Below are 27,854 nucleotides of genomic sequence, written 5' to 3'. Positions count from 1 at the left end.
TGCTATTCCAAGATACAGGATGTGCTATTTCTAGATAAAGGATATGCTATTCCTAGATACAGGATGTGCTTTTCCAAGATACAGGATGTGCTATTCCAAGATAAGATACAGGATGTGCTATTCCTAGATACAGGATGTGCTTTTCCAAGATACAGGATGTACTATTCCATGGTACTGGATGTGCTATTACAAGAAAATAGATTGGTTGTTTTTTTCAAATTAAATAAGATTGTTCTTTTGGGAATGCCTAAAATAATCTTTTCTCCAGAATCCCACAGAGCTGGTCCGTTTTGGCTGGTGAGGAGCTGGTCCGTTTTGAAACAGTGAGCCCGTGGTGGCCCTTTTCTATTTTCCTTTTGTGATATATACATATATTTTCCTTTACTGAAGGCCTCGTCGCTGCACCAAGTAATTTTGTTATTACATACATACACAAAAGGAACGGAAACGCGATGGATATTATGTCTAGCTTTTTCACTGGAAGATGACGTCTGGGCAAAATCTCATGGCTCCATCAAAATCTCATGCGTTTTAACAAAACGAAACAAGACACATACACAATCGCGAAATTAAGACAGCAGACCTATATAGCCAGTTCATTAGAACGAATTACGAAATTCGGATACATAGGATTCGAAATTACATATCACATAAAAAAACTAGATAAATAAAAATAAAGAGGAGCTGTCCAGTTCCACCATATTTGCAGATTAAATTTTCACATCTTCTCTAGCTTCGCCCCCGAAGTTATAACCGTGCTTGATCTGAAGTTGATTCGCTATCTCATATGACAAAAAAGCATCTATGGTGGCATACCTTATTTGCTTGTCTGTCAAGAACTGTGAATGCCACCAATTGTGGTCCATCTTGTGCTTCCGGATTTTTATTTCTAGCACCTCTGATGCAATGTGCTCCAGTGATGATCTCCACTGCTTGCCAGAACGCTTGAGATGTCTATATTTTTCATTAACTTGTGGTACGATGACCTGATGGTCATCCCACTTTTGTAATAGTGATGCCACAGTCCTCCTCTAGGCGGACAACATCATTCTTGATATGTGCTCCGACGAAAATATGGCCCTCCTTTGTAAGAAAACTCTTCAGGACATCAGGAAGTTTGCCCCCGGCGTTATGTACCTGGAACACAAGGCAGCGCGGGCCAACGCACAGTTGCAACAGGGCGAGTTTGTAGGCCTCGGTTCCGATCTTGTGCCACTCGGTGTCCAGTCCAACTACCATAGGACATGGAGGTCTGTTACCTTTGATATCTTGGATGAACTGCTCTACGACGACCGTATCAACTGTGATCGTTGTCTTGATTGTCGTGTTGTAGAAGGCAACGTCGTGCTTCGACGTCGGCGGCCACGGACTGATGAGGTTCATCTTGTCGTGGTTCGACGTCCCCTCACCCCACAGCGGCTCGTCGGTGGGAGACCACTCACTCCACAGCGGCTTCGGTTCAGCGTTGGCGATGTCGCTCTCCGTGTCGTATTGGGCTTGCGTCGGGCTCGGAGGGAAGCCGCCGGTGTCGCCGATCGTGGCGCCGCCGTCGTGCATGGGGCCGTGGCACCCCCGCCGTCGTGCATGGGGCGTGGCGCCGCCGACCGTGGCGCCGCCGCCGTGCATGGGACGGTGGCGCCGCCGCCGTCGTGCATGGGGCGTGGCGCCGCCGTCGTGCATGGGGCGGGAGCGGAAGCGAGATGAACTGTCCATGGGGCGGGAGATGAACTGGTGCGAATGGATTCCCGGCGAATGGAGACTCCTGTTTGTAAGGGCGGGATATGAACTGTTCATGGGGCGGGAGATGAATCGAAAGGACGGCGCTGAAGGCAAAGAGCCGGCCGGTTGCCATAACTTCCCATCAGCACTCATGCGGCCAATTGAATATAAATAGAATTCAGAACCAATGAAGTTTAGATAAATTATCAGATGTGAATTAGTTCTCTTTGTGTGTGAAACTGCGTATTCCGATTTGGCGTAATCTAATGTGAATTAGTTTTATAACCTTATTAATATTTACAAGATTTATTTTTAAACTGAAAATGACAAAACTACCTGTAGGGAGGTAATTGAATGGTTTTAAAAGCTAAAGGAGGCAGTTCACCCGGTTTCGAGTGATAGGGAGGAAACATGGACACCCTTTGTGTCCAGGGAGGTAAAACAGACTTTTTCCTTTATGGAACAAAATGCGCCGCAGCCAGTTCGGACCAGGAGGTTCTGGACCCGATCAGTTCGGACCAGGAGGAAATGGACGAGATTTTACCACCCCTAACTTGACATTTATCTGCCTCGAACACAAGATTTTACCACCTACGATTTTACCACCAAGTGCCTAGATTTTACCACAGCCGCGCCGCGCCGCCGGCCGCCGCGGGTTCGCCCGCCGGTCGGGAGAGGGAGAGGAACTGAGGGAGCCGGGCCTCTCTGGACTGGGCCAAACGGTGTGGGGGTGGGGGGTGGGGGGGCGGGGGGACGCGTGGGAGCCGCGCGGGGGAGGGGAGAAGAAGGGTTGGGCCGGCAGAAGAGGTGGGCTGGCCGGATAGTGGGCCGATAGAATAGTGGGCTGTACTGGGCTGTTGATGCATTCCTCTTCATTTCTCATTTATTCTTTCATATATATGCATCTCCATCACTTATAAATCCAAAAATTAATATATATTATGGAAAATAATAATAAATTCATAAACGATTAATCACATTTAATCGCGATTAATCACATTTAATCTTTGTTTAGAGGTCTAGCGCCTAGCGTTTTCTTGAACCTTGGTGGAAGGTGAGGGGGTCGCCTCCGGAGAAGGGAAGGGGGGCAGCCGCCGGAGTAGACGAGGAGGGGGAAGGGGAGAGTGGCGAGAGAAAGAAGTGACGTGCCGGGAATACATAATATCTGTGAGTATACATAATATGGCAAAATATAGCAAAATATCAATAGTGACTGATGGAATATCAATGCAGAAAGCTTAATTATCAGGAAAAAAGCTTACCGACAAAATGATACCCACCATCAACCACGTGTATCTCAGCTCTCCCATCCTTCACCAGAAATGAGAGCGCAAATATGTTCTCAACGGTTTGTGCAAAGGACTGCCGGTTCAGAATGAGATGTTTCAGCTTTACACTTTTGTGATGTCCTACGAGGTCGAACATGACAGCTATATTCTTGTCTATGTCATTCCTTTCATCATGATCTGGCGCCAATGCATAAGGCTAGAAAAGAAGTACAGTGTCATATCTTGACATAGACATAGAAAAAACAATTAAAGAGAAAGCGGCGCGGAGCCGGCCCATGTGTGTTAAAATCTGCCACCGCCGCCGCCATGGAGCTTGTCGGGGTCCGCCGCGGACACCACCCGCAGCTCATCCTTGGTCCACAACGTTGACTGGTCCAGCGGCTCGATGCCTGATCATCGATGAGCATGAGGGCATGAGGAGGAGCTTGGTGGTGCTAATGCAAGTACTCATAAGTAGGTACCATGGTGAAGGGTGAGGTCCTTGACGCTGGCACGGATCTTGTCATCGCAGCCTTTGCAGCGGCAGTGCATGGGCACCTTGAGCACGAGCACCGTTCATTTGTCCCCGCCGTTGCGGACACCCTTCTTGCTCATGATCGATGAGCCGGGGGGTGGTGGGGGGGGGGGGGCCTCGCCCGCAGGCGTGGCAGGAGGAGCTCGCCGCCGCCTAGGGCCAGAGCAGCGAGGAGAGGGGCGCGCTCCGGTCGGCCTACGCAGCAGCCAGGGAGTTGATAGGTGATACGTGCATGCGCCTTCCCTCCCCAACGTCCTCGCAGCGGCTCTGGCGGGCGCGCTGCAACTGACAGTGGTCGTCCTCTGATGTGTGATTTTCTTACGCGCGCACGTGTTGGTTGCAGAGCTCAAGGACGACCCTGCTCTCGGCAATTTTGACGCCGCTACGGCCCGCCCGGCACCGGCAAGTCCAGCCTCATCGCTGTCATGGCCAACTACCTCCGCTTCAACCTCTACGGCCTCTAACTTCTCGGAGGTAGTTGGCATGGCGGCGGCGAGGCTAGACTTGCTGGTGCCGTGCGGGGCCGACGGGACCCATACATAGGCTTCTACAAGGACGCATGCGTACCTAGACACACCCTCATCGATTCCCACTCCATGGGTGAAAAACTCAGTGCGAGTGGTAGAAGCAAAGGTTTCTGATCCAACAGAAGAAATTGCAGAAGGTAGTTGGCGATGAGCTTCTGTAAAGCCAGGAGGGATATCCATACAAAATCCTAGAGGAGCGTCCAAAATAAGACTAGGAGGTGCATCCATTAGAGAGGGGCTTCTTTTCAATGCCAATGGTAGAAGTAAAGGTTTCTGATCCAGCAGAAGAAATTGCAACAGGTAGTCGGCGATGGGCATTAGTAAAGCCAGAAGGGATATCCATAGGTAATCCCCGGTAACTAACATGTGGGTCTGGCCCCACACGGCGACCTTGCTATAAAACTACCATACCCTATTGTGCAAAACTATTCATGTGGAGGAATGCAATGTTGTGGTCGCTGCGGCGCAAGGTGACCCTGGCTGCCGGACAGAAAGGATGTGGCATGCGTTCGAGCTGCTTCCTCCGTGAAGGGACGTCGGGTTGGCTTCCGGCGGCGGGTACCGGGAAGAACCAAGACGATCCCTCGGACGTCCACAACGCTTGTATTATATGGAAACAATCAAAATAGTTTGTTGCCTCAAACGAAAATCAGTCATCTGGTCAACGGATCGATGGTGCGAGTGTCACTATTTAATGAGAATTGAGGAAAGAAAAGCTGCCTAATCATGCTTACAACTGCTTTGCATCCAGTTTCTTCAAAATGGTGTTGACTTGCTATGTCAGCAAGCCTGCTTCATCTTGCTCAGTTGCTCTTTCTTTCTATTCATCTGCACGAAACAACCTCCTAGCGACATGCTGTCTTTTTCTCTTCTTCAGAGTGTCATCTTCAGAGCACCAATTGGTCAAGTTCTTCTTCGTTGCTTTATCATTTATTTGTGAACTCTACTGAGTCTTCTTTTGCAAACTTAGTTTTCTTTCAGGTACTCGGAATCTGAACCCAGCTTAGTGCAACTATGAGCTGAACATGATTGTGTATTTCTGTATTTACCTCCATGGTAACTGCTTCTGTGAAGCATTACTTCCACTTCTGGCTTGACCACTTGCTGTATTATCTGTGAGTATACATAATATGGCAAAATATCAATAGTGACTGATGGAATATCAATGCAGAAAGCTTAATTATCAGGAAAAAAGCTTACCGACAAAATGATACCCACCATCAACCACGTGTATCTCAGCTCTCCCATCCTTCACCAGAAATGAGAGCGCAAATATGTTCTCAACGGTTTGTGCAAAGGACTGCCGGTTCAGAATGAGATGTTTCAGCTTTACACTTTTGTGATGTCCTACGAGGTCGAACATGACAGCTATATTCTTGTCTGTGTCATTCCTTTCATCCTGATCTGGCGCCTATGCATAAGGCTAGAAAAGAAGTACAGTGTCATATCTTGACATAGACATAGAAAAAACAATTAAAGAGAAAGCGGCGCGGAGCCGGCCCATGTGTGTTAAAATCTGCCACCGCCGCCGCCATGGAGCTTGTCGGGGTCCGCCGTGGACACCACCCGCAGCTCATCCTTGGTCCACAACGTTGACTGGTCCAGCGGCTCGATGCCTGATCATCGATTAGCATGAAAGCATGAGGAGGAGCTTGGTGGTGCTAATGCAAGTACTCATAAGTAGGTACCATGGTGAAGGGTGAGGTCCTTGACGCTGGCACGGATCTTGTCATCGCAGCCTTTGCAGCGGCAGTGCATGGGCACCTTGAGCACGAGCACCGTTCATTTGTCCCCGCCGTTGCGGACACCCTTCTTGCTCATGATCAATGAGCCGCGGGGGTGGTGGTGGTGGGGGCCACGCCCGCAGGCGTGGCAGGAGGAGCTCGCCGCCGCCTAGGGCCAGAGCAGCGAGGAGAGGGGCGCGCTCCGGTCGGCCTACGCAGCAGCCAGGGAGTTGATAGGTGATACGTGCATGCGCCTTCCCTCCCCAACGTCCTCGCTGCGGCTCTGGCGGGCGCGCTGCAACTAACAGTGGTCGTCCTCTGATGTGTGCTTTTCTTACGCGCGCACGTGTTGGTTGCAGAGCTCAAGGACGACCCTGCTCTCGGCAATTTTGACGCCGCTACGGCCCGCCCGGCACCGGCAAGTCCAGCCTCATCGCTGCCATGGCAAACTACCTCCGCTTCAACCTCTACGACCTCTGACTTCTCGGAGGTAGTTGGCATGGCGGCGGCGAGGCTAGACTTGCTGGTGCCGTGCGGGGCCGACGGGACCCATACATAGGCTTCTACAAGGACGCATGCGTACCTAGACACACCCTCATCGATTGCCACTCCATGGGTGAAAAACTCAGTGCGAGTGGTAGAAGCAAAGGTTTCTGATCCAACAGAAGAAATTGCAGAAGGTAGTTGGCGATGAGCTTCTGTAAAGCCAGGAGGGATATCCATACAAAATCCCAGAGGAACGTCCAAAATAAGACTAGGAGGTGCATCCATTAGAGAGGGGCTTCTTTTCAATGCCAATGGTAGAAGTAATGGTTTCTGATCCAGCAGAAGAAATTGCAACAGGTAGTCGGCGATGGGCATTAGTAAAGCCAGAAGGGATATCCATAGGTAATCCCCGGTCACTGACATGTGGGTCTGGCCCCACACGGCGACCTTGCTATAAAACTACCATACCCTATTGTGCAAAACTATTCATGTGGAGGAATGCAATGCTGTGGTCGCTGCGGCGCAAGGTGACCCTGGCTGCCGGACAGAAAGGATGTGGCATGCGTACTGCTTTGCATCCAGTTTCTTCAAAATGGTGTTGAGTTGCTATGTCAGCAAGCCTGCTTCATCTTGCTCAGTTGCTCTTTCTTTCTATTCATCTGCACGAAACAACCTCCTAGCGACATGCTGTCTTTTTCTCTTCTTCAGAGTGTCATCTTCAGAGCACCAATTGGTCAAGTTCTTCTTCGTTGCTTTATCATTTATCAGGTACTCGGAATCTGAACCCAGCTTAGTGCAACTATGAGCTGAACATGATTGTGTATTTCTGTATTTACCTCCATGGTAACTGCTTCTGTGAAGCATTACTTCCACTTCTGGCTTGACCACTTGCTGTATTATCTGTGAGTATACATAATATGGCAAAATATCAATAGTGACTGATGGAATATCAATGCAGAAAGCTTAATTATCAGGAAAAAAGCTTACCGACAAAATGATACCCACCATCAACCACGTGTATCTCAGCTCTCCCATCCTTCACCAGAAATGAGAGCGCAAATATGTTCTCAACGGTTTGTGCAAAGGACTGCCGGTTCAGAATGAGATGTTTCAGCTTTACACTTTTGTGATGTCCTACGAGGTCGAACATGACAGCTATATTCTTGTCTGTGTCATTCCTTTCATCCTGATCTGGCGCCTATGCATAAGGCTAGAAAAGAAGTACAGTGTCATATCTTGACATAGACATAGAAAAAACAATTAAAGAGAAAGCGGCGCGGAGCCGGCCCATGTGTGTTAAAATCTGCCACCGCCGCCGCCATGGAGCTTGTCGGGGTCCGCCGTGGACACCACCCGCAGCTCATCCTTGGTCCACAACGTTGACTGGTCCAGCGGCTCGATGCCTGATCATCGATTAGCATGAAAGCATGAGGAGGAGCTTGGTGGTGCTAATGCAAGTACTCATAAGTAGGTACCATGGTGAAGGGTGAGGTCCTTGACGCTGGCACGGATCTTGTCATCGCAGCCTTTGCAGCGGCAGTGCATGGGCACCTTGAGCACGAGCACCGTTCATTTGTCCCCGCCGTTGCGGACACCCTTCTTGCTCATGATCAATGAGCCGCGGGGGTGGTGGTGGTGGGGGCCACGCCCGCAGGCGTGGCAGGAGGAGCTCGCCGCCGCCTAGGGCCAGAGCAGCGAGGAGAGGGGCGCGCTCCGGTCGGCCTACGCAGCAGCCAGGGAGTTGATAGGTGATACGTGCATGCGCCTTCCCTCCCCAACGTCCTCGCTGCGGCTCTGGCGGGCGCGCTGCAACTAACAGTGGTCGTCCTCTGATGTGTGCTTTTCTTACGCGCGCACGTGTTGGTTGCAGAGCTCAAGGACGACCCTGCTCTCGGCAATTTTGACGCCGCTACGGCCCGCCCGGCACCGGCAAGTCCAGCCTCATCGCTGCCATGGCAAACTACCTCCGCTTCAACCTCTACGACCTCTGACTTCTCGGAGGTAGTTGGCATGGCGGCGGCGAGGCTAGACTTGCTGGTGCCGTGCGGGGCCGACGGGACCCATACATAGGCTTCTACAAGGACGCATGCGTACCTAGACACACCCTCATCGATTGCCACTCCATGGGTGAAAAACTCAGTGCGAGTGGTAGAAGCAAAGGTTTCTGATCCAACAGAAGAAATTGCAGAAGGTAGTTGGCGATGAGCTTCTGTAAAGCCAGGAGGGATATCCATACAAAATCCCAGAGGAACGTCCAAAATAAGACTAGGAGGTGCATCCATTAGAGAGGGGCTTCTTTTCAATGCCAATGGTAGAAGTAATGGTTTCTGATCCAGCAGAAGAAATTGCAACAGGTAGTCGGCGATGGGCATTAGTAAAGCCAGAAGGGATATCCATAGGTAATCCCCGGTCACTGACATGTGGGTCTGGCCCCACACGGCGACCTTGCTATAAAACTACCATACCCTATTGTGCAAAACTATTCATGTGGAGGAATGCAATGCTGTGGTCGCTGCGGCGCAAGGTGACCCTGGCTGCCGGACAGAAAGGATGTGGCATGCGTTCGAGCTGCTTCCTCCGTGAAGGGACGTCGGGTTGGCTTCCGGCGGCGGGTACCGGGAAGAACCAAGACGATCCCTCGGACGTCCACAACGCTTGTATTATATGGAAATAATCAAAATAGTTTGTTGCCTCAAACGAAAATCAGTCATCTGGTCAACAGATCGATGGTGCGAGTGTCACTATTTAATGAGAATTGAGGAAAGAAAAGCTGCCTAATCATGCTTACAACTGCTTTGCATCCAGTTTCTTCAAAATGGTGTTGAGTTGCTATGTCAGCAAGCCTGCTTCATCTTGCTCAGTTGCTCTTTCTTTCTATTCATCTGCACGAAACAACCTCCTAGCGACATGCTGTCTTTTTCTCTTCTTCAGAGTGTCATCTTCAGAGCACCAATTGGTCAAGTTCTTCTTCGTTGCTTTATCATTTATTTGTGAACTCTACTGAGTCTTCTTTTGCAAACTTAGTTTTCTTTCAGGTACTCGGAATCTGAACCCAGCTTAGTGCAACTATGAGCTGAACATGATTGTGTATTTCTGTATTTACCTCATTTGCTTAAATGAATTTACTGGAAATGACCAATCACTTGCATTTCAAATCCACATTATCTGTTGGTCTGAAATAATGGCCTTCATTGTACATGGGATTAGAATTATTTTAAACTTCTAAACCTTGTTGGGCAGCTGAATCATATATCGAGCACTCCTCTCCCAGTATGAGGCGCGCGAGAGAGAGAAGGGCCTGTTGGGCTCATTTCTTCTGTATGGGTGGCCTATTAGGCTAGAACGCCCATCTTCTCGACCGGCAAAAACAACACCGCCGACGGGACCTCGCCGCCCATCTTCTTCTGATCTCTTTCTTCCTCCGCATCCACTGCCGCGACGGGACCTCGCCGCCCCACTGCCGCGACGGGACCTCGCCGCGGCGCGACCTCGCCGCCCCACTGACGCAACCTCGTCGGCTGTGCCGTGGGAGCTCCGGCCCCCTCGCATCACCTGCTGGCGGGCCCGTGAGCTAGGGTTTGAAACCCTAGCTCCGTTCGCCGCGGATCTCGGCGGCCTCCTCCGCCGAGCTCCTCGCAGCCCCGCGACGCGATATCGTCGGCCGTGCCGCCTGAGGTAACTGCCATAACTTCACCGCCATTCTCTCTGCTCTTTCCCTGACTTGCATCTGTATCTATTGTCCATCTCTCTCGAATGTCCACTTCAGTGCCATTCTTTCTTCTTTTCCCCGAGCTGAGAAAAGAGCAGATCATGGTCCATTTGACATGGAATTTCACTCTGGGTCTAAACTGAGCGGGAGTGGTTGATTCTTTCTTTTCTTCTTTCGATTTCCTCCGGTATTCAAAGATGATATCTGATTTCAAGTGCAGCATAGCCTGTAGGGTTAGGGTGGCGAGCAGCAGGGTTGTAGGGTGTAGGGTGGCGTGTGCAGCATGCTGCTGAGTGGCGTGCAAGCCTGGGCAGGCTTTACTGCAGCCTATAGGTGGCGTGCAAGCCTTACGGCTGCTGCAGCAGCAGCAGCCTTAGTAATGGCCGGCCACTTCCCAATCCCTCCCCTCGTATATTTAGCCCTCACCCCTTTCTTCCTTCTCCCTGCGTTGATATATGGTTATGCTTTCAAGTAATGGTGTGACTGATACAGTTATATATATCCTCCTTTTTTTTTGACAAAAATGACCATACAAGGTCGACAGGCCCTGCCATTACACATCAACACGTCTCCAGTCACAATACAAGCACACCGCTGACATTAGCTACCAAGGGGATCCATAAACTAGGATTTAAAACAAAAGGCCTAGATAGGAGACTGTTGTAAGTCGTAACATTCGCACTGTTGCACAAATAACAGGTCCCAGTTGCTCAGGGGCTACCAAGCACCCCAAATGTAATAAAATCATAGTAACCCCTGCAACTGGGGAAAACACACACACACCCTAATCCAAAGATAAGCGTGTGTGGTCACATCCTGTCCTCTCTTCTGTGCGGGGCGCAGGTTATGATCTCATCGACCCTGAGGATCATCTCTGCCGCCTCTGTCGCGGACAGAAGGATGGCCTGCTTCGCCTTGAACGACTCTTGAATCCCCAGCTTCTGCATGTCTCCGACACTGCCCGTGATGACATCAATTCCAGCAGTGCAGTTCTCCTTGTGGTGCTCGGCCCGGAGCCTAGAGATTAGCTCAGCACTATCGAAACCAGCATTGTCAGCTATGGTCGTTGGGATGGCTTGCAGGGCACGGGAGAAAGCATCGATAGCATGAGATTTCTTCCCAGGGGTCTTGCAAGTTCATCGACTTCTTTGGCCATCACCATTTCGGGCCATCCACCCCCGAACAAGACACGGGTGTCGTTCACTGTCTGGGACAGCACGCATAGGGTGTCATGCAAGGACCTCTCGGCCTCATCAAGCACATGCTCACTCGTTCCCCGCAGGACAATGGTGCAAGCCTGTCCCATCTCAACCCCAGTGAAATGAATTAGCCTGTCCTCCCCAATCATAATCTCTTCGATAACCTTGCAGTGCCCAAGCTTAACAGACTCCGGATTATCAAAAGTTGATGCGATCTCACCACCAGTGACAAGAGCTAGCCGTTCAATGCCCTCAAAATCAGCATGCTCAATTGCGAGGATGCCAGCATCAGCAAAGAGTTCTTCAGGGAAGTTATAGATTAACTGCCTGTTGACAAAATAGTTGATCCCATGCGCTATAATCTTCTGCACCTTCTCTCTCATTTTCTGCTTTTCAGCAGCTTCAATATCTGCAACCTGGGTAGTCATAGCAATGTTCATGAGATCAGCTCTGAACTTATCTGAACATACTGTACATGTTAAATCAGTGCTTTACTTTGAACTAATAAAACACCGTTAACTTATGTTTTCAGTGTTCTAAGGATTGAGCAAACTGGTAATTTATCATTGCTATGGTCTTTCAGGCTATTTGAGGAGATGCCGTCATCGTCATCGTCATCCTTACTCTCTGGCTCCAATACTGCGAGTGCTGAGCTTCCTCTAATCCCTTGCAAGCTCTGCAATGGGGTGGTGATTGAGCGGGTCTCCAAACAACCAGAAACCACGTCGAGGAAGTTCTACCGGTGCAGAGCCAAGAAAACGGTTATTTCTCAATTTTTGCTCAATTGATAAGTTATATGGTTTGGGTAATTTTGAGGGCCCAAGGCTTTCTTCTTTACAGGATGGGTCTCAATGTGATTTTTTCCACTGGCAAGCGAGCTATGCTGTTTTGTTAATCGAGGATGGGTTTGTCAGTGGTGACCGACGCCTTGAGTTGTTAATGATCGCACTTAATGATCATGGCAAAGCCGTTGAATCTCTAACCAATTCCATCAGAGAGATGAAGAAAAAGCTGTCCAACCTGGAGTTAGTGATGGAAGAGCTGGATAACGTGAAAAAGTCGATGAAGGCAGCCATGGTTGAAATTGAGGAAAACAAGAAATCGACAGCTGCTGCATTGAAACTGATGGAGAATGAGCTGCAAAAGCTGAAAGGGTCAACTAAAGTGAAACCTAGGAATATGGCACTGTGTTTTCTGCTTTTGGCGTTGATTGGGTGGTTTGTGATGGGACAGATGAATTGGGGGGAGGAAGCATCCAGCCGATTTATGCTGAGAGGCTAATGAACTTAGGATGGACTTTTGTATAGCTAGATGTAATCAGAACTGGTTTATATTTTCTCTGCTAACATGGCGTAGTAGCCAGGACACTTTGCTGTCGATTATTATTTGAACTCCATGTTGTACCTTTTGTGAACACATTCATTTCCTCCACCCTCGGGTACAAATTTCTCTCTAATTGCACTGTTAATAAGTAACATGATGTATGGGGCATGATTGAAAAGCTTCACTAAAAAGGTGGCTGCTTTTCCGCTGCTTACTTTGTTCCCTTATGTTTTCCTTTTTTGGTTAAGCGCATTGGGGGACAGTTTGCGAATGCTGAGGCTTTGCTAGACCTTGCTGATGTTCTGGTATCATCTACCAAGGCCGAAAACAGAGATGGACCGACCTCATCTGAATTTGTTACATCCCTGCTTAGGAAATTTGGTGCTAGAGCCACACCGCTCAATGATCCTGATGAGTCGTTCTCCGGATCGAGCCTATCGGGTGCCAACCAATGTAAGATTTTACCTTTCTTTCGCAAATATTTGTTTAGATGATTGGTTTGTTCACAAGTTGAAGTTTTAGAAATCTGAACAGTTTGTGTAAAGTGGCATGCTTTTGCACCATTGGTTCTGCATATTCTTTATGATCAGATTCCATCGACAAAGGCGCTCAATATTAAACTAACTCAAGCACGCAAGGTGAACATTCAATCTGTATTATTGCTGACATAATATCGTTACAGAATTCTTTGCTACAACTTCAGTTGATGAGTTTATGCATTGAAAACTGCAGCCATTGATGCTCTGCGCTCTTTCTTTTGTAGATTGGAATGTGAACAACCCAATAAAACTACAACCATTGATACTCTGCGCACTTTTTTTTTGCATATTGGAATGCAATTCCCACTAAACTGTCAATGTGAACAACCAAATAACAACTGGAGAAATGAGAACATCTTTTTAACTGGAACAGCACGGCGAGCAGTGCAGCCCGGGCCGCCGCCGCCGCCGCGGGGGAGCGGAGCATGCCGGAGAGCGGGAAGTTGCCAAGGCGAGGCTTGAGACGGAGGAAGAAGACGGGTCGAAGGAGAGGAGGTTGAAGAACTCGGCGGCAAGCGCGAAGGGTTCGCGCGCCGAGGAGCTTAGCGGGTCGAGCCCCGCGCGGATGGTGAGCGCGAAGGGGAGGCCCGGGTCATTGCGACAGTTTAGTGTCAAGGATGTGCTATTCCTAGATACAGGATGTGCTTTTCCAAGATACAGGATGTGCTATTGCAATACTTTAGTGTCAAGGATGTGCTTTTCCAAGATACAGGATGTGCTATTTCTAGATAAAGGATATGCTATTCCTAGATACAGGATGTGCTTTTCCAAGATACAGGACGTGCTATTGCAAGATACAGGATGTGCTATTCCTAGATACAGGATGTGCTTTTCCAAGATACAGGATGTGCTATTCCTAGATACAGGATGTGCTATTCCTAGACACAGGATGTGCTTTTCCAATATACAGGATGTGCTATTCCAAGGTAATGGATGTCCTTTAGTGTCAAGGATGTGCTATTCCAAGATACAGGATGTGCTATTTCTAGATAAAGGATATGCTATTCCTAGATACAGGATGTGCTTTTCCAAGATACAGGACGTGCTATTGCAAGATACAGGATGTGCTTTTCCAAGATACTGGATGTGCTATTCCAAGGTACTGGATGTCCTATTCCAAGGCACAGGATGTGCTATTCCTAGATACAGGATGTGCTATTCCTAGGTACAGGATGTGCTTTTCCAAGATACAGGATGTGCTATTCCAAGGTAGTGGATGTCCTTTACTGTCAAGGATGTGCTATTCCAAGATACAGCATGTGCTACTTCTAGATAAAGGATATGCTATTCCTAGATACAGAGTTCAGGAGCATGGTGGGTACATGCTATTCAATGGGTAGTAGGCAACTTGTTCCGAACATCAGAATTGAATCGTTGCATTCCAAATTTTTTCAAGATTTAAGCCCACAAAAGAGGGAAATTGCCACATCATATTTCAACACAGTTGACAATTTGATGGGACAAATTTTGAAGGAGAGGAATCAGTTTATGATCTCCATGGGCGTGCAAGATGCCCAGAACAGCAGCAGAGCAGCTGATCCTCAGGGCGGTGACCCAGGAATCCAAGATGATCCCCGGAACGAGCATTTTGAAGCTTATCATGAGGTTGCTGCTGATCAACAGATTAGAATTGTTGATGGTTCTCCTACTGCTCCTCCTCCTGCTCCTGCTGCTGAAGATGGTAGCTCTGTTCCTCCTCCTCCTGCTGCTGATGGTTCTCTTACTGCTCTTGCTGCTGCTGAAGTGTTTGTTGCCTATTGGGAGAGGCTCATACCTTGAAAGGGTCATATTTCCGCTTCAAAATATCGTCAACTGAAAATGATAGCACCTCTTTGTACAAAGCTTGTGCAGTTGCCATTTCAAGATTAAGCTGTTCACAATTCCCTGTGATTAATTAATCAAAACATGATTCCATTTCTACAGATAATTTGCTCTACAGATAATTTGCTCTAGTGCTCTCTAGTGAGATGATGTAAATGTTGCCATGTAGACAATCTAGATGCCTAAAAATGGCTAATCTTCAGTTGCTTGATTCCAGCCATGGATCATTTCCACAGTTCAAGAATCATATTCAACCTACAGCAGGCCTGAGAAATGGAGAAAAAAAGAGAGGAAGGGTTCACAGGGGAGAAATTGACCGAGAACCCTCCGGAGAGGAGAGGCTAGGGCGCGGTGGAGCTTCAACCCGCCGGAGAGGAGATGCCTGGGCGGCTCACACGACGGCGGCGCTGGCCGCTGGTCTCGACGGCGACGGCGGCGACGGCGGCCGGCTTGACAGATTGGAGGAAGCAGGCTTGACAGATCGGAGGAAGCAGGCTTGACAGATCGGAGGAAGCAGGCTTGACAGATCGGAGGAAGCGCGGCCCATCAAGCTGGCCAGGCCTTGGGCCCACGGCCCGCTTCCTCCGATGCCCTAATCGCGGTTATCATTAAACCTAATCGGGCGGGCCTGAGCCCGCCAAAAGAAATTGGGCCCGGTCCTAGCCTGCAGCCCATCTCGGCCAATTGCCTCCCCGTAAAAAAAATAGATTTTCTACCCACTCCGTGACTCGTACTGGTCCGATCTTGCCGAGGAGAAGTTCCGACCGGTCCGATCTGAACTGGTTGGCAAATGGGCCGTGGGCCGTTCGTTGATTGGGGACGCGCGGAGGCGGAGGCGGAGCCGTTGAGGCCCAAACCGTTTTTATCTCAAAACTGAGAGCCCCCTACCCAACCCATTCGAACTCACCCAAAACGAAATCTAGAGCATATTCTGTCTCGCGAATTAGCACGCGGCGGCGCGGTACCTTCACGAGATGCACTGCTGAACGATGAGCACTGCTGAAATCCCCCTCCCCAGCGTTGGAGGCCGCGGCGCCTTGGAGACCGCGGCGCTCGCCATCACCGACATCACCCTCCGCGGCGCATCCTCCGAGACCGCCACGCTCCCGGAGCGCACCGCCTCGGAGATCACGGCGGTCACCACCACCGGCAGATCCGCGGCGCCTCCTCCGAGACCGCCACGGGGACCATCACGGCGCCCATCACCACCAACACCCCCCGCGCATCAGGATCGGGTACCCCCCATTGTTACATGTATTTGTTGGAATCATCGCATTCTGCCTGTATCTGCATCAGCAAACCCACGGACGAAGTTTCTCTTTGTTTGCTTTAGTGGTAGGATTCTATCGATTTCTATTTTCTCACAAAACCCAAGCTGGTCGAAGATGAAATTTCCGAGCTGGTCGAAGCTGTTTAGCTGCTTCGGCGGTTGCCTCCCCTGCAGCAACTGTTCAACCAACGTAAGCTGCTTCGGCACGATAACCAACAATTACGGGGGGCAGGACGATGATTTAGCTCGCAACTTCACAAACAAAAAGGAATCAGAAAGCCAAGCTAGCGCTAGTAAGCAAGCTGCATTGCCTGATTTAATATCCATGTAATAATTAATATCGATGTAATAATAATTGCTGCATTTAGCTAGAAAGGACCGGTAATCGTAGACATCGTAATGTATTGTGAGATGGGATGAACTGATCTGTAGGCATCCAAGGCGATTGTAATGTATTGTGAGATGTGAGATGATTTGTATTGTGAGATGTGAGATGTAATGTAGAATACCTAGCTTGCAGCTGGTTTCCCCTTTATATATTTTTTGTTTTGATTCTGTCCTTCACATTTATTTAGGAGTGAGCAATGGTCCTCAAAAGTTTACACATTGGAGGCTCATATAAACCACCGGTCCAGAGCCAGGTCAGAAAAGGGCAAACGATGCTAGTACTATGCAAGAAGGGGGGTTTCTATGTTTGCGGTTTATGGTTCGCATTTAGTTTAGGGTCGCTACCAGCTGAACAGACATCGCGTGCTATTAGTTGAGACTGGGTGTGCTATTCCGGAGTGCTCGACTTGCTAGGTGTATACTGATGGTGGATAAACCCACGGCGTGATATTCATTGACACAAGATGTGCTATTCACGTAGCCCGGACGTGCTAGCCGTATAAACCAGATGGTAGGTGCCATGACTTTAGAGCCATCTTAGGTTAGGAGGATAGCACATACGGACTCTCAAATTAGCACATAACGCTTGTCCGAATAGCACATCGATGTGCCACGACTTTGGAGCCAGCTTCGGTTACGAGGCTAGCACTTCCGGGACCGCAAGTAGCATGGGGATGGGGGGACTTACACACACAGATTCTGCTCGCAATATAGAGTAGCTAGTGCGCATAGTGTGCCAGAAAAAATGATGATTATTATCCTGACGAGACTCGCTCACCGTCAGGTCTAATCATATTCTGAGTTATTAGGACCAGAATAACTGAGATCTTGGAATAGCACATCCTGTATCTTGGAATAGCACATCCAATACCTTGGAATAGCACATCCTGTATCTTATCTTGGAATAACACATCCTGTATCTTGGAATAGCACATCCTTGACACTAAAGTATGCAGTTGCACGTCCGAGTTTATGAAATAGCACATACTAGAAAGGACCGCGGCTTTGCCATTCCAGTACCGTGGAATAGCACATCCAGTATCTTGGAATAGCACATCCTGTATATCGTGGTCTTAGCGAAGACGGTGTTGATGGGTTCATGGCAACCTAGTTCTTGGCGGCATCGCCGATGAGCCTCTCGAAGTCGACATGCAGGTGTGGATGAGCTGGGCGGCGGCCGGCGGAGTGAGAGTCCGGCGTCTACCTCGGAGCCAAAATCCTAAACTATGGGGGGTTCAAAATTGCAAGCTTGTACTAATATTAGAAAACTTTGAAGAATCACGTCTGGGCGATAAATTCTATTTACTCAATGCAACTATATACGCACAGCTACTTTCTACTCATTATATGTACCAGGATGCCAAATTCACTCAAAACATATTTGAATAGAAATTGAAAGATACTTGAATTAGTTAGTATTTAGTGACCTATTCCCTTGATAGTCGGCGTGGTTCATATTAGCACGTTCAGTTTCACGGAATAGCACATTCTACATACAAGAATAGGACGCAGTGGGGCACGATTTGCCTACAATATTTTTCCCTGTTCGAGTTAATATTGAGCCCGAAGGAAGACATTGGTTTCTATTGGTTGCAAACCCCAGAGATGAAGTGTTTCAGGTCTTCAATTCTCAGGTCATAGTGTTCACTTACTTCCTCCAAGTCATCTTGATTTTGGATGTGGTCATTTGGACAAGGAAACACTGTTGGGTCCTGAGAATTGATTATATGATGTACCTAGCCATAATGCAGCAAATCGGCTGGAATCGGCTGGTGAGAAAGACCATCTACCCTGATGGTAGGGAAATTGTACTAATTTTGAATATGAAACACTGCAATTGTTCCAAACAAATTTTTTGTACGAAAGGAAGCATCACAGTTTCACAGTACATAGAAGTCATCATATATGTTCTTAAACCTTACGGCCTCGCCTGCTGGTCTTGTCCTACTTCCTACGACGACGAATCTGCTTCTTAGAGTAAGTCAACTTGTTGACGGGGCGAACCACTCTGTGGGGTCTGACCGGAGCGACGGGTGTCTCCAGATCCTCCTCCTGAATCTGCTGCGTCGGATGGAGTGAGGCATCCTCCTGAGTCGTCTCCGGTGGATGGAGCAGATCATTCGACACATCAGGTGTGTCGACCGAGGCCCTGGGAGATGTTGGTGTACCTGATCCATATATGTGCAGGGATTACTCCAAAGGTAAGTGGATTTGTAAATAAGCGAATGAAATTTGCAATAGATGATTACCATGTGATGACTGTGGTGCCGCATGAGTCATACTACTTGGTTCCTTCCTCTTCTGCTCCCTAGAATACACGAATCGTACATGTTATCATGATTTTAAGAAAAACTAAAGTTTTAAGAAACCTTACCTGGTAGACATAGCTTCTGCTAGCTCGGCATACCTGGGATTAGTGTCATCAGAAGGAAGAGCATCATCAGCAGCAGGAGAAGGATAAGCTTCAGAATGCTCGTTCCGGGGATCATCTTGGATCCCTGAGTCACCGCCCTGAGGCTCAGCTGCTCTGCTGCTGTTCTGGGCATCTTGCGCGCCCATGGAGATCATAAACTGATTCCTCTCCTTCAAAATTTGTTCCATCAAAATGTCAACTGTGTTGACATATGATGTGGCAATTTCCCTCTTTCGTGGGCTTAAATCTTGAAAAAAATTGGAATGCTCAACTGTGTTGACATATGATGTGGCAATTTCCCTCTTTCGTGGGCTTAAATCTTGAAAAAAATTGGAATGCAACGGTTCAATTCTGATGTTCGGAACAAGTTGCCTACTACCCATTGAATAGCATGTACCCACCATGCTCCTGAACTGAAAAGGAACAGTTTTGATAAGCTTCAAAATGCAGATAATGTAAAAAATAAAATAAAATTGGAGACGGAAGCTCTTAGGGTTTATTACATCTAGGAGGCCATAAATGTGACCACTGCGACTCCTCTTGTCTGCTTTTATGATTTTTTTGATAATATCCGTGGTGTAGACGGAAGTCCTCGGGGTGATAATGCAAGGTATACTGTGAGGACTCCGTAGATGGTCTAGATAGTACAACTGTGGGGAAACAAAATACAACTGTGGTAAACAAATAATTGTAGAAGAACAATAGATATGCCTAAACAAAAAGCACAAACCACATACCAGTAAGAATGTCACAGAACCAGAGAGTGTCCTTTTCTTCTTTGAAACCGCCAACTTATCAGAGTGCCACTTGCGGGCTGCCGAACGGAGGTTATCGACAACAGCCTTTGCCCAGTTCACCTCCGCAATGTCCTTGGGTGAATGGGTCAGGGCAACCTCCCGCTTGGTAACATGGTTTTGTGAACCAGGGAACAGAAGTTTGTAGCACAACAGAATAAAAAAGCAACGGATGGTCAAATAGTCTGTGCCACCACCATTGATCTTGGCTATGAGGTCAGAGCTTTTAATTTTGTCAGTTTTGACACCAAGCTCTGTTCTCAGATTGTTAAGTTCAGATTCCATGTAGGGGGAATCTGGTGTGTCTCTTCCCTTTCCAGTTGGCACGCCAAGAACGCATTGTACTACGTGTTCATTGATGGGCAGGTTCTTATCTCCTCCCCCCACTCGAATTTCCATATTTTCTGGGTCTGTGTGGTCCATGAGGAATTCTAGCATGTAGCGGTCTCCAAAGCCATCTAAACTAAACTTTAGAAGCTCCCCAAAGCCCAACTCTTTGATCTTATTCTTTTGGTCCTGTGAGAGGGCCGCTATTGCATCTACTACACACTTTGGTGATGATATCATATTTATTTCAGATCTCTGCTTTAGAAAAAAAAGGTTAATGTAACATGTTAAAAGAAAGAATCACATCTCTGCTTTACAAAAAAAACAAGGTTAATGTAACATGTTAAATGAAACAATAGAAAGTGCTATTCCTAGATACAGGATGTGCTATTCCTAGATAAAGGATGTGCTTTTCCAAGATACAGGATGTGCTATTCCAAGGTAGTGGATGTCCTTTACTGTCAAGGATGTGCTATTCCAAGATACAGCATGTGCTACTTCTAGATAAAGGATATGCTATTCCTAGATACAGGATGTGCTTTTCCAAGATACAGGATGTGCTATTTCAAGATACTGGATGTGCTATTCCAAGATACTGGATGTGCTATTCCAATATACTGGATCTACTATTCCAAGATACAGGATGTGCTATTCCAAGATAGTGGATGTGCTATTGCAAGATACAGGATGTGCTATTCCAAAAGGTTAATGTAACATGTTAAAAGAAAGAATCACATCTCTGCTTTAGAAAAAAAACAAGGTTAATGTAACATGTTAAATGAAACAATAGAAAGTGGTTATCACCTTCTGGGAACGCTTTTTTCCTTGCTCTTCATGTGACTCTTGAGAATGATCAAGATCTGCAGTGCTGATCGTAGCAGGAGGAGCCATCTACAGTTGAATTTGATTCGCACAGAATCCAATTACATGTTAGCACAGTGTGGAACCCATAAATCTAGAAATCCAAAGGGGACGGGGAGGGGGAGGGGGAGGGGAACCACATCTCCCAAAATAATAGAAACCAAACATGTATATCAGTATCACGGGAAGAAAACATGCTAACCACATTCTGCTAAGGACGAATCAGGGAGAAAACCCTAAGAGGAGGAAAAATTAGGGATATGCGCTCATACATGCCTGCGTGGATGGCTGCGGCTGCCGCGCGACGGCTGCGTAGGACTCGCGTCACCGGCCGACGAGCTCGCTCCCGCGCCGCGGACTGGTACTGAAGGTACCGCGCCGCCGCGTGCTAATTCGCGAGACAGAATGTGCTCTAGATTTCGTTTTGGGTGAGTTCGAATGGGTTGGGTAGGGGGCTCTCAGTTTTGAGATAAAAACGGTTTGGGCCTCAACGGCTCCGCCTCCGCCTCCGCGCGTCCCCAATCAACGAACGGCCCACGGCCCATTTGCCAACCAGTTCAGATCGGACCGGTCGGAACTTCTCCTCGGCAAGATCGGACCAGAACGAAGATCCCTCTCGCGCGTCGTATGACTAGCACCTCCAGCGCTATTACTTAGATACATATGTGCTATTTCATAAACCCGGACGTGCTACTGCATACTTTACTGTCAAGGATGTGCTATTCCAAGATACAGGATGTGCTATTTCTAGATAAAGGATATGCTATTCCTAGATACAGGATGTGCTTTTCCAAGATACAGGATGTGCTATTCCAAGATAAGATACAGGATGTGCTATTCCTAGATACAGGATGTGCTTTTCCAAGATACAGGATGTACTATTCCATGGTACTGGATGTGCTATTACAAGAAAATAGATTGGTTGTTTTTTTCAAATTAAATAAGATTGTTCTTTTGGGAATGCCTAAAATAATCTTTTCTCCAGAATCCCACATGCAGTTGCACGTCCGAGTTTATGAAATAGCACATACTAGAAAGGACCGCGGCTTTGCCATTCCAGTACCGTGGAATAGCACATCCAGTATCTTGGAATAGCACATCCTGTATATCGTGGTCTTAGCGAAGACGGTGTTGATGGGTTCATGGCAACCTAGTTCTTGGCGGCATCGCCGATGAGCCTCTCGAAGTCGACATGCAGGTGTGGATGAGCTGGGCGGCGGCCGGCGGAGTGAGAGTCCGGCGTCTACCTCGGAGCCAAAATCCTAAACTATGGGGGGTTCAAAATTGCAAGCTTGTACTAATATTAGAAAACTTTGAAGAATCACGTCTGGGCGATAAATTCTATTTACTCAATGCAACTATATACGCACAGCTACTTTCTACTCATTATATGTACCAGGATGCCAAATTCACTCAAAACATATTTGAATAGAAATTGAAAGATACTTGAATTAGTTAGTATTTAGTGACCTATTCCCTTGATAGTCGGCGTGGTTCATATTAGCACGTTCAGTTTCACGGAATAGCACATTCTACATACAAGAATAGGACGCAGTGGGGCACGATTTGCCTACAATATTTTTCCCTGTTCGAGTTAATATTGAGCCCGAAGGAAGACATTGGTTTCTATTGGTTGCAAACCCCAGAGATGAAGTGTTTCAGGTCTTCAATTCTCAGGTCATAGTGTTCACTTACTTCCTCCAAGTCATCTTGATTTTGGATGTGGTCATTTGGACAAGGAAACACTGTTGGGTCCTGAGAATTGATTATATGATGTACCTAGCCATAATGCAGCAAATCGGCTGGAATCGGCTGGTGAGAAAGACCATCTACCCTGATGGTAGGGAAATTGTACTAATTTTGAATATGAAACACTGCAATTGTTCCAAACAAATTTTTTGTACGAAAGGAAGCATCACAGTTTCACAGTACATAGAAGTCATCATATATGTTCTTAAACCTTACGGCCTCGCCTGCTGGTCTTGTCCTACTTCCTACGACGACGAATCTGCTTCTTAGAGTAAGTCAACTTGTTGACGGGGCGAACCACTCTGTGGGGTCTGACCGGAGCGACGGGTGTCTCCAGATCCTCCTCCTGAATCTGCTGCGTCGGATGGAGTGAGGCATCCTCCTGAGTCGTCTCCGGTGGATGGAGCAGATCATTCGACACATCAGGTGTGTCGACCGAGGCCCTGGGAGATGTTGGTGTACCTGATCCATATATGTGCAGGGATTACTCCAAAGGTAAGTGGATTTGTAAATAAGCGAATGAAATTTGCAATAGATGATTACCATGTGATGACTGTGGTGCCGCATGAGTCATACTACTTGGTTCCTTCCTCTTCTGCTCCCTAGAATACACGAATCGTACATGTTATCATGATTTTAAGAAAAACTAAAGTTTTAAGAAACCTTACCTGGTAGACATAGCTTCTGCTAGCTCGGCATACCTGGGATTAGTGTCATCAGAAGGAAGAGCATCATCAGCAGCAGGAGAAGGATAAGCTTCAGAATGCTCGTTCCGGGGATCATCTTGGATCCCTGAGTCACCGCCCTGAGGCTCAGCTGCTCTGCTGCTGTTCTGGGCATCTTGCGCGCCCATGGAGATCATAAACTGATTCCTCTCCTTCAAAATTTGTTCCATCAAAATGTCAACTGTGTTGACATATGATGTGGCAATTTCCCTCTTTCGTGGGCTTAAATCTTGAAAAAAATTGGAATGCTCAACTGTGTTGACATATGATGTGGCAATTTCCCTCTTTCGTGGGCTTAAATCTTGAAAAAAATTGGAATGCAACGGTTCAATTCTGATGTTCGGAACAAGTTGCCTACTACCCATTGAATAGCATGTACCCACCATGCTCCTGAACTGAAAAGGAACAGTTTTGATAAGCTTCAAAATGCAGATAATGTAAAAAATAAAATAAAATTGGAGACGGAAGCTCTTAGGGTTTATTACATCTAGGAGGCCATAAATGTGACCACTGCGACTCCTCTTGTCTGCTTTTATGATTTTTTTGATAATATCCGTGGTGTAGACGGAAGTCCTCGGGGTGATAATGCAAGGTATACTGTGAGGACTCCGTAGATGGTCTAGATAGTACAACTGTGGGGAAACAAAATACAACTGTGGTAAACAAATAATTGTAGAAGAACAATAGATATGCCTAAACAAAAAGCACAAACCACATACCAGTAAGAATGTCACAGAACCAGAGAGTGTCCTTTTCTTCTTTGAAACCGCCAACTTATCAGAGTGCCACTTGCGGGCTGCCGAACGGAGGTTATCGACAACAGCCTTTGCCCAGTTCACCTCCGCAATGTCCTTGGGTGAATGGGTCAGGGCAACCTCCCGCTTGGTAACATGGTTTTGTGAACCAGGGAACAGAAGTTTGTAGCACAACAGAATAAAAAAGCAACGGATGGTCAAATAGTCTGTGCCACCACCATTGATCTTGGCTATGAGGTCAGAGCTTTTAATTTTGTCAGTTTTGACACCAAGCTCTGTTCTCAGATTGTTAAGTTCAGATTCCATGTAGGGGGAATCTGGTGTGTCTCTTCCCTTTCCAGTTGGCACGCCAAGAACGCATTGTACTACGTGTTCATTGATGGGCAGGTTCTTATCTCCTCCCCCCACTCGAATTTCCATATTTTCTGGGTCTGTGTGGTCCATGAGGAATTCTAGCATGTAGCGGTCTCCAAAGCCATCTAAACTAAACTTTAGAAGCTCCCCAAAGCCCAACTCTTTGATCTTATTCTTTTGGTCCTGTGAGAGGGCCGCTATTGCATCTACTACACACTTTGGTGATGATATCATATTTATTTCAGATCTCTGCTTTAGAAAAAAAAGGTTAATGTAACATGTTAAAAGAAAGAATCACATCTCTGCTTTACAAAAAAAACAAGGTTAATGTAACATGTTAAATGAAACAATAGAAAGTGCTATTCCTAGATACAGGATGTGCTATTCCTAGATAAAGGATGTGCTTTTCCAAGATACAGGATGTGCTATTCCAAGGTAGTGGATGTCCTTTACTGTCAAGGATGTGCTATTCCAAGATACAGCATGTGCTACTTCTAGATAAAGGATATGCTATTCCTAGATACAGGATGTGCTTTTCCAAGATACAGGATGTGCTATTTCAAGATACTGGATGTGCTATTCCAAGATACTGGATGTGCTATTCCAATATACTGGATCTACTATTCCAAGATACAGGATGTGCTATTCCAAGATAGTGGATGTGCTATTGCAAGATACAGGATGTGCTATTCCAAAAGGTTAATGTAACATGTTAAAAGAAAGAATCACATCTCTGCTTTAGAAAAAAAACAAGGTTAATGTAACATGTTAAATGAAACAATAGAAAGTGGTTATCACCTTCTGGGAACGCTTTTTTCCTTGCTCTTCATGTGACTCTTGAGAATGATCAAGATCTGCAGTGCTGATCGTAGCAGGAGGAGCCATCTACAGTTGAATTTGATTCGCACAGAATCCAATTACATGTTAGCACAGTGTGGAACCCATAAATCTAGAAATCCAAAGGGGACGGGGAGGGGGAGGGGGAGGGGAACCACATCTCCCAAAATAATAGAAACCAAACATGTATATCAGTATCACGGGAAGAAAACATGCTAACCACATTCTGCTAAGGACGAATCAGGGAGAAAACCCTAAGAGGAGGAAAAATTAGGGATATGCGCTCATACATGCCTGCGTGGATGGCTGCGGCTGCCGCGCGACGGCTGCGTAGGACTCGCGTCACCGGCCGACGAGCTCGCTCCCGCGCCGCGGACTGGTACTGAAGGTACCGCGCCGCCGCGTGCTAATTCGCGAGACAGAATGTGCTCTAGATTTCGTTTTGGGTGAGTTCGAATGGGTTGGGTAGGGGGCTCTCAGTTTTGAGATAAAAACGGTTTGGGCCTCAACGGCTCCGCCTCCGCCTCCGCGCGTCCCCAATCAACGAACGGCCCACGGCCCATTTGCCAACCAGTTCAGATCGGACCGGTCGGAACTTCTCCTCGGCAAGATCGGACCAGAACGAAGATCCCTCTCGCGCGTCGTATGACTAGCACCTCCAGCGCTATTACTTAGATACATATGTGCTATTTCATAAACCCGGACGTGCTACTGCATACTTTACTGTCAAGGATGTGCTATTCCAAGATACAGGATGTGCTATTTCTAGATAAAGGATATGCTATTCCTAGATACAGGATGTGCTTTTCCAAGATACAGGATGTGCTATTCCAAGATAAGATACAGGATGTGCTATTCCTAGATACAGGATGTGCTTTTCCAAGATACAGGATGTACTATTCCATGGTACTGGATGTGCTATTACAAGAAAATAGATTGGTTGTTTTTTTCAAATTAAATAAGATTGTTCTTTTGGGAATGCCTAAAATAATCTTTTCTCCAGAATCCCACAGAGCTGGTCCGTTTTGGCTGGTGAGGAGCTGGTCCGTTTTGAAACAGTGAGCCCGTGGTGGCCCTTTTCTATTTTCCTTTTGTGATATATACATATATTTTCCTTTACTGAAGGCCTCGTCGCTGCACCAAGTAATTTTGTTATTACATACATACACAAAAGGAACGGAAACGCGATGGATATTATGTCTAGCTTTTTCACTGGAAGATGACGTCTGGGCAAAATCTCATGGCTCCATCAAAATCTCATGCGTTTTAACAAAACGAAACAAGACACATACACAATCGCGAAATTAAGACAGCAGACCTATATAGCCAGTTCATTAGAACGAATTACGAAATTCGGATACATAGGATTCGAAATTACATATCACATAAAAAAACTAGATAAATAAAAATAAAGAGGAGCTGTCCAGTTCCACCATATTTGCAGATTAAATTTTCACATCTTCTCTAGCTTCGCCCCCGAAGTTATAACCGTGCTTGATCTGAAGTTGATTCGCTATCTCATATGACAAAAAAGCATCTATGGTGGCATACCTTATTTGCTCGTCTGTCAAGAACTGTGAATGCCACCAATTGTGGTCCATCTTGTGCTTCCGGATTTTTATTTCTAGCACCTCTGATGCAATGTGCTCCAGTGATGATCTCCACTGCTTGCCAGAACGCTTGAGATGTCTATATTTTTCATTAACTTGTGGTACGATGACCTGATGGTCATCCCACTTTTGTAATAGTGATGCCACAGTCCTCCTCTAGGCGGACAACATCATTCTTGATATGTGCTCCGACGAAAATATGGCCCTCCTTTGTAAGAAAACTCTTCAGGACATCAGGAAGTTTGCCCCCGGCGTTATGTACCTGGAACACAAGGCAGCGCGGGCCAACGCACAGTTGCAACAGGGCGAGTTTGTAGGCCTCGGTTCCGATCTTGTGCCACTCGGTGTCCAGTCCAACTACCATAGGACATGGAGGTCTGTTACCTTTGATATCTTGGATGAACTGCTCTACGACGACCGTATCAACTGTGATCGTTGTCTTGATTGTCGTGTTGTAGAAGGCAACGTCGTGCTTCGACGTCGGCGGCCACGGACTGATGAGGTTCATCTTGTCGTGGTTCGACGTCCCCTCACCCCACAGCGGCTCGTCGGTGGGAGACCACTCACTCCACAGCGGCTTCGGTTCAGCGTTGGCGATGTCGCTCTCCGTGTCGTATTGGGCTTGCGTCGGGCTCGGAGGGAAGCCGCCGGTGTCGCCGATCGTGGCGCCGCCGTCGTGCATGGGGCCGTGGCACCCCCGCCGTCGTGCATGGGGCGTGGCGCCGCCGACCGTGGCGCCGCCGCCGTGCATGGGACGGTGGCGCCGCCGCCGTCGTGCATGGGGCGTGGCGCCGCCGTCGTGCATGGGGCGGGAGCGGAAGCGAGATGAACTGTCCATGGGGCGGGAGATGAACTGGTGCGAATGGATTCCCGGCGAATGGAGACTCCTGTTTGTAAGGGCGGGATATGAACTGTTCATGGG

At 47.5% G+C, this 27,854-nt stretch overlaps 3 protein-coding genes and 1 pseudogene across 3 annotated transcripts; 1 reads left to right on the top strand and 3 right to left on the bottom strand.

Moving 5' to 3' along the window:
* The first annotated feature begins 9,548 nt into the window (after nucleotides 1–9,548).
* On the top strand, nucleotides 9,549–12,668 carry LOC120694078. The gene is made up of 3 exons (XM_039977246.1): nucleotides 9,549–9,934; nucleotides 11,751–11,928; nucleotides 12,008–12,668. The coding sequence occupies exons 2-3, from the start codon at nucleotides 11,764–11,766 to the stop codon at nucleotides 12,446–12,448; spliced, it is 606 nt and encodes a 201-aa protein (XP_039833180.1). The 5' UTR covers nucleotides 9,549–9,934; nucleotides 11,751–11,763; the 3' UTR covers nucleotides 12,449–12,668.
* Nucleotides 10,763–11,607, bottom strand: LOC120694073 (annotated as a pseudogene).
* A 721-nt stretch (nucleotides 12,669–13,389) lies between the features above and the next one.
* On the bottom strand, nucleotides 13,390–20,381 carry LOC120694072. The gene is made up of 7 exons (XM_039977241.1): nucleotides 19,658–20,381; nucleotides 19,424–19,570; nucleotides 18,882–19,333; nucleotides 18,757–18,815; nucleotides 18,530–18,675; nucleotides 14,804–14,899; nucleotides 13,390–13,695 (listed from the first exon to the last, which is right to left on the bottom strand). The coding sequence occupies exons 1-7, from the start codon at nucleotides 20,279–20,281 to the stop codon at nucleotides 13,390–13,392; spliced, it is 1,830 nt and encodes a 609-aa protein (XP_039833175.1). The 5' UTR covers nucleotides 20,282–20,381.
* A 2,508-nt stretch (nucleotides 20,382–22,889) lies between these two features.
* Nucleotides 22,890–24,819, bottom strand: LOC120694071. The gene is made up of 5 exons (XM_039977240.1): nucleotides 24,096–24,819; nucleotides 23,862–24,008; nucleotides 23,320–23,771; nucleotides 23,195–23,253; nucleotides 22,890–23,113 (listed from the first exon to the last, which is right to left on the bottom strand). Exons 1-5 carry the CDS (start codon nucleotides 24,717–24,719, stop codon nucleotides 22,890–22,892), a joined length of 1,506 nt encoding a protein of 501 aa, XP_039833174.1. The 5' UTR covers nucleotides 24,720–24,819.
* Nucleotides 24,820–27,854: the final 3,035 nt, after the last annotated feature.

This window comes from Panicum virgatum, unplaced genomic scaffold (assembly GCF_016808335.1).
Source record: "Panicum virgatum strain AP13 unplaced genomic scaffold, P.virgatum_v5 scaffold_2972, whole genome shotgun sequence".
Lineage (NCBI taxonomy): Eukaryota > Viridiplantae > Streptophyta > Magnoliopsida > Poales > Poaceae > Panicum > Panicum virgatum.
The sequence above is the reverse complement of the archived record's forward strand: the minus strand, read 5'-3'. Positions and strand labels throughout refer to the sequence as shown.

Excerpts from the sequence above, each read along its gene's own strand:
- LOC120694078 (XM_039977246.1), top strand. The coding sequence starts at position 11,764 with ATGCCGTCATCGTCATCGTCATCCTTACTCTCTGGCTCCAATACTGCG. Across the intron at positions 11,929-12,007 it reads GGTGCAGAGCCAAGAAAACG|GATGGGTCTCAATGTGATTT; the intron begins GTTATTTCTCAA and ends TCTTCTTTACAG.
- LOC120694072 (XM_039977241.1), bottom strand. The coding sequence starts at position 20,281 with ATGATATCATCACCAAAGTGTGTAGTAGATGCAATAGCGGCCCTCTCA. Across the intron at positions 18,816-18,881 it reads GCAGAAGCTATGTCTACCAG|GGAGCAGAAGAGGAAGGAAC; the intron begins GTAAGGTTTCTT and ends CGTGTATTCTAG. Across the intron at positions 13,696-14,803 it reads GGAAATATGACCCTTTCAAG|CACATCCTGTATCTTGGAAA; the intron begins GTATGAGCCTCT and ends GTATTGCAATAG.
- LOC120694071 (XM_039977240.1), bottom strand. The coding sequence starts at position 24,719 with ATGATATCATCACCAAAGTGTGTAGTAGATGCAATAGCGGCCCTCTCA. Across the intron at positions 24,009-24,095 it reads GTTCTGTGACATTCTTACTG|TTGTACTATCTAGACCATCT; the intron begins GTATGTGGTTTG and ends GTTTCCCCACAG. Across the intron at positions 23,772-23,861 it reads ACATTTATGGCCTCCTAGAT|TTCAGGAGCATGGTGGGTAC; the intron begins GTAATAAACCCT and ends GTTCCTTTTCAG.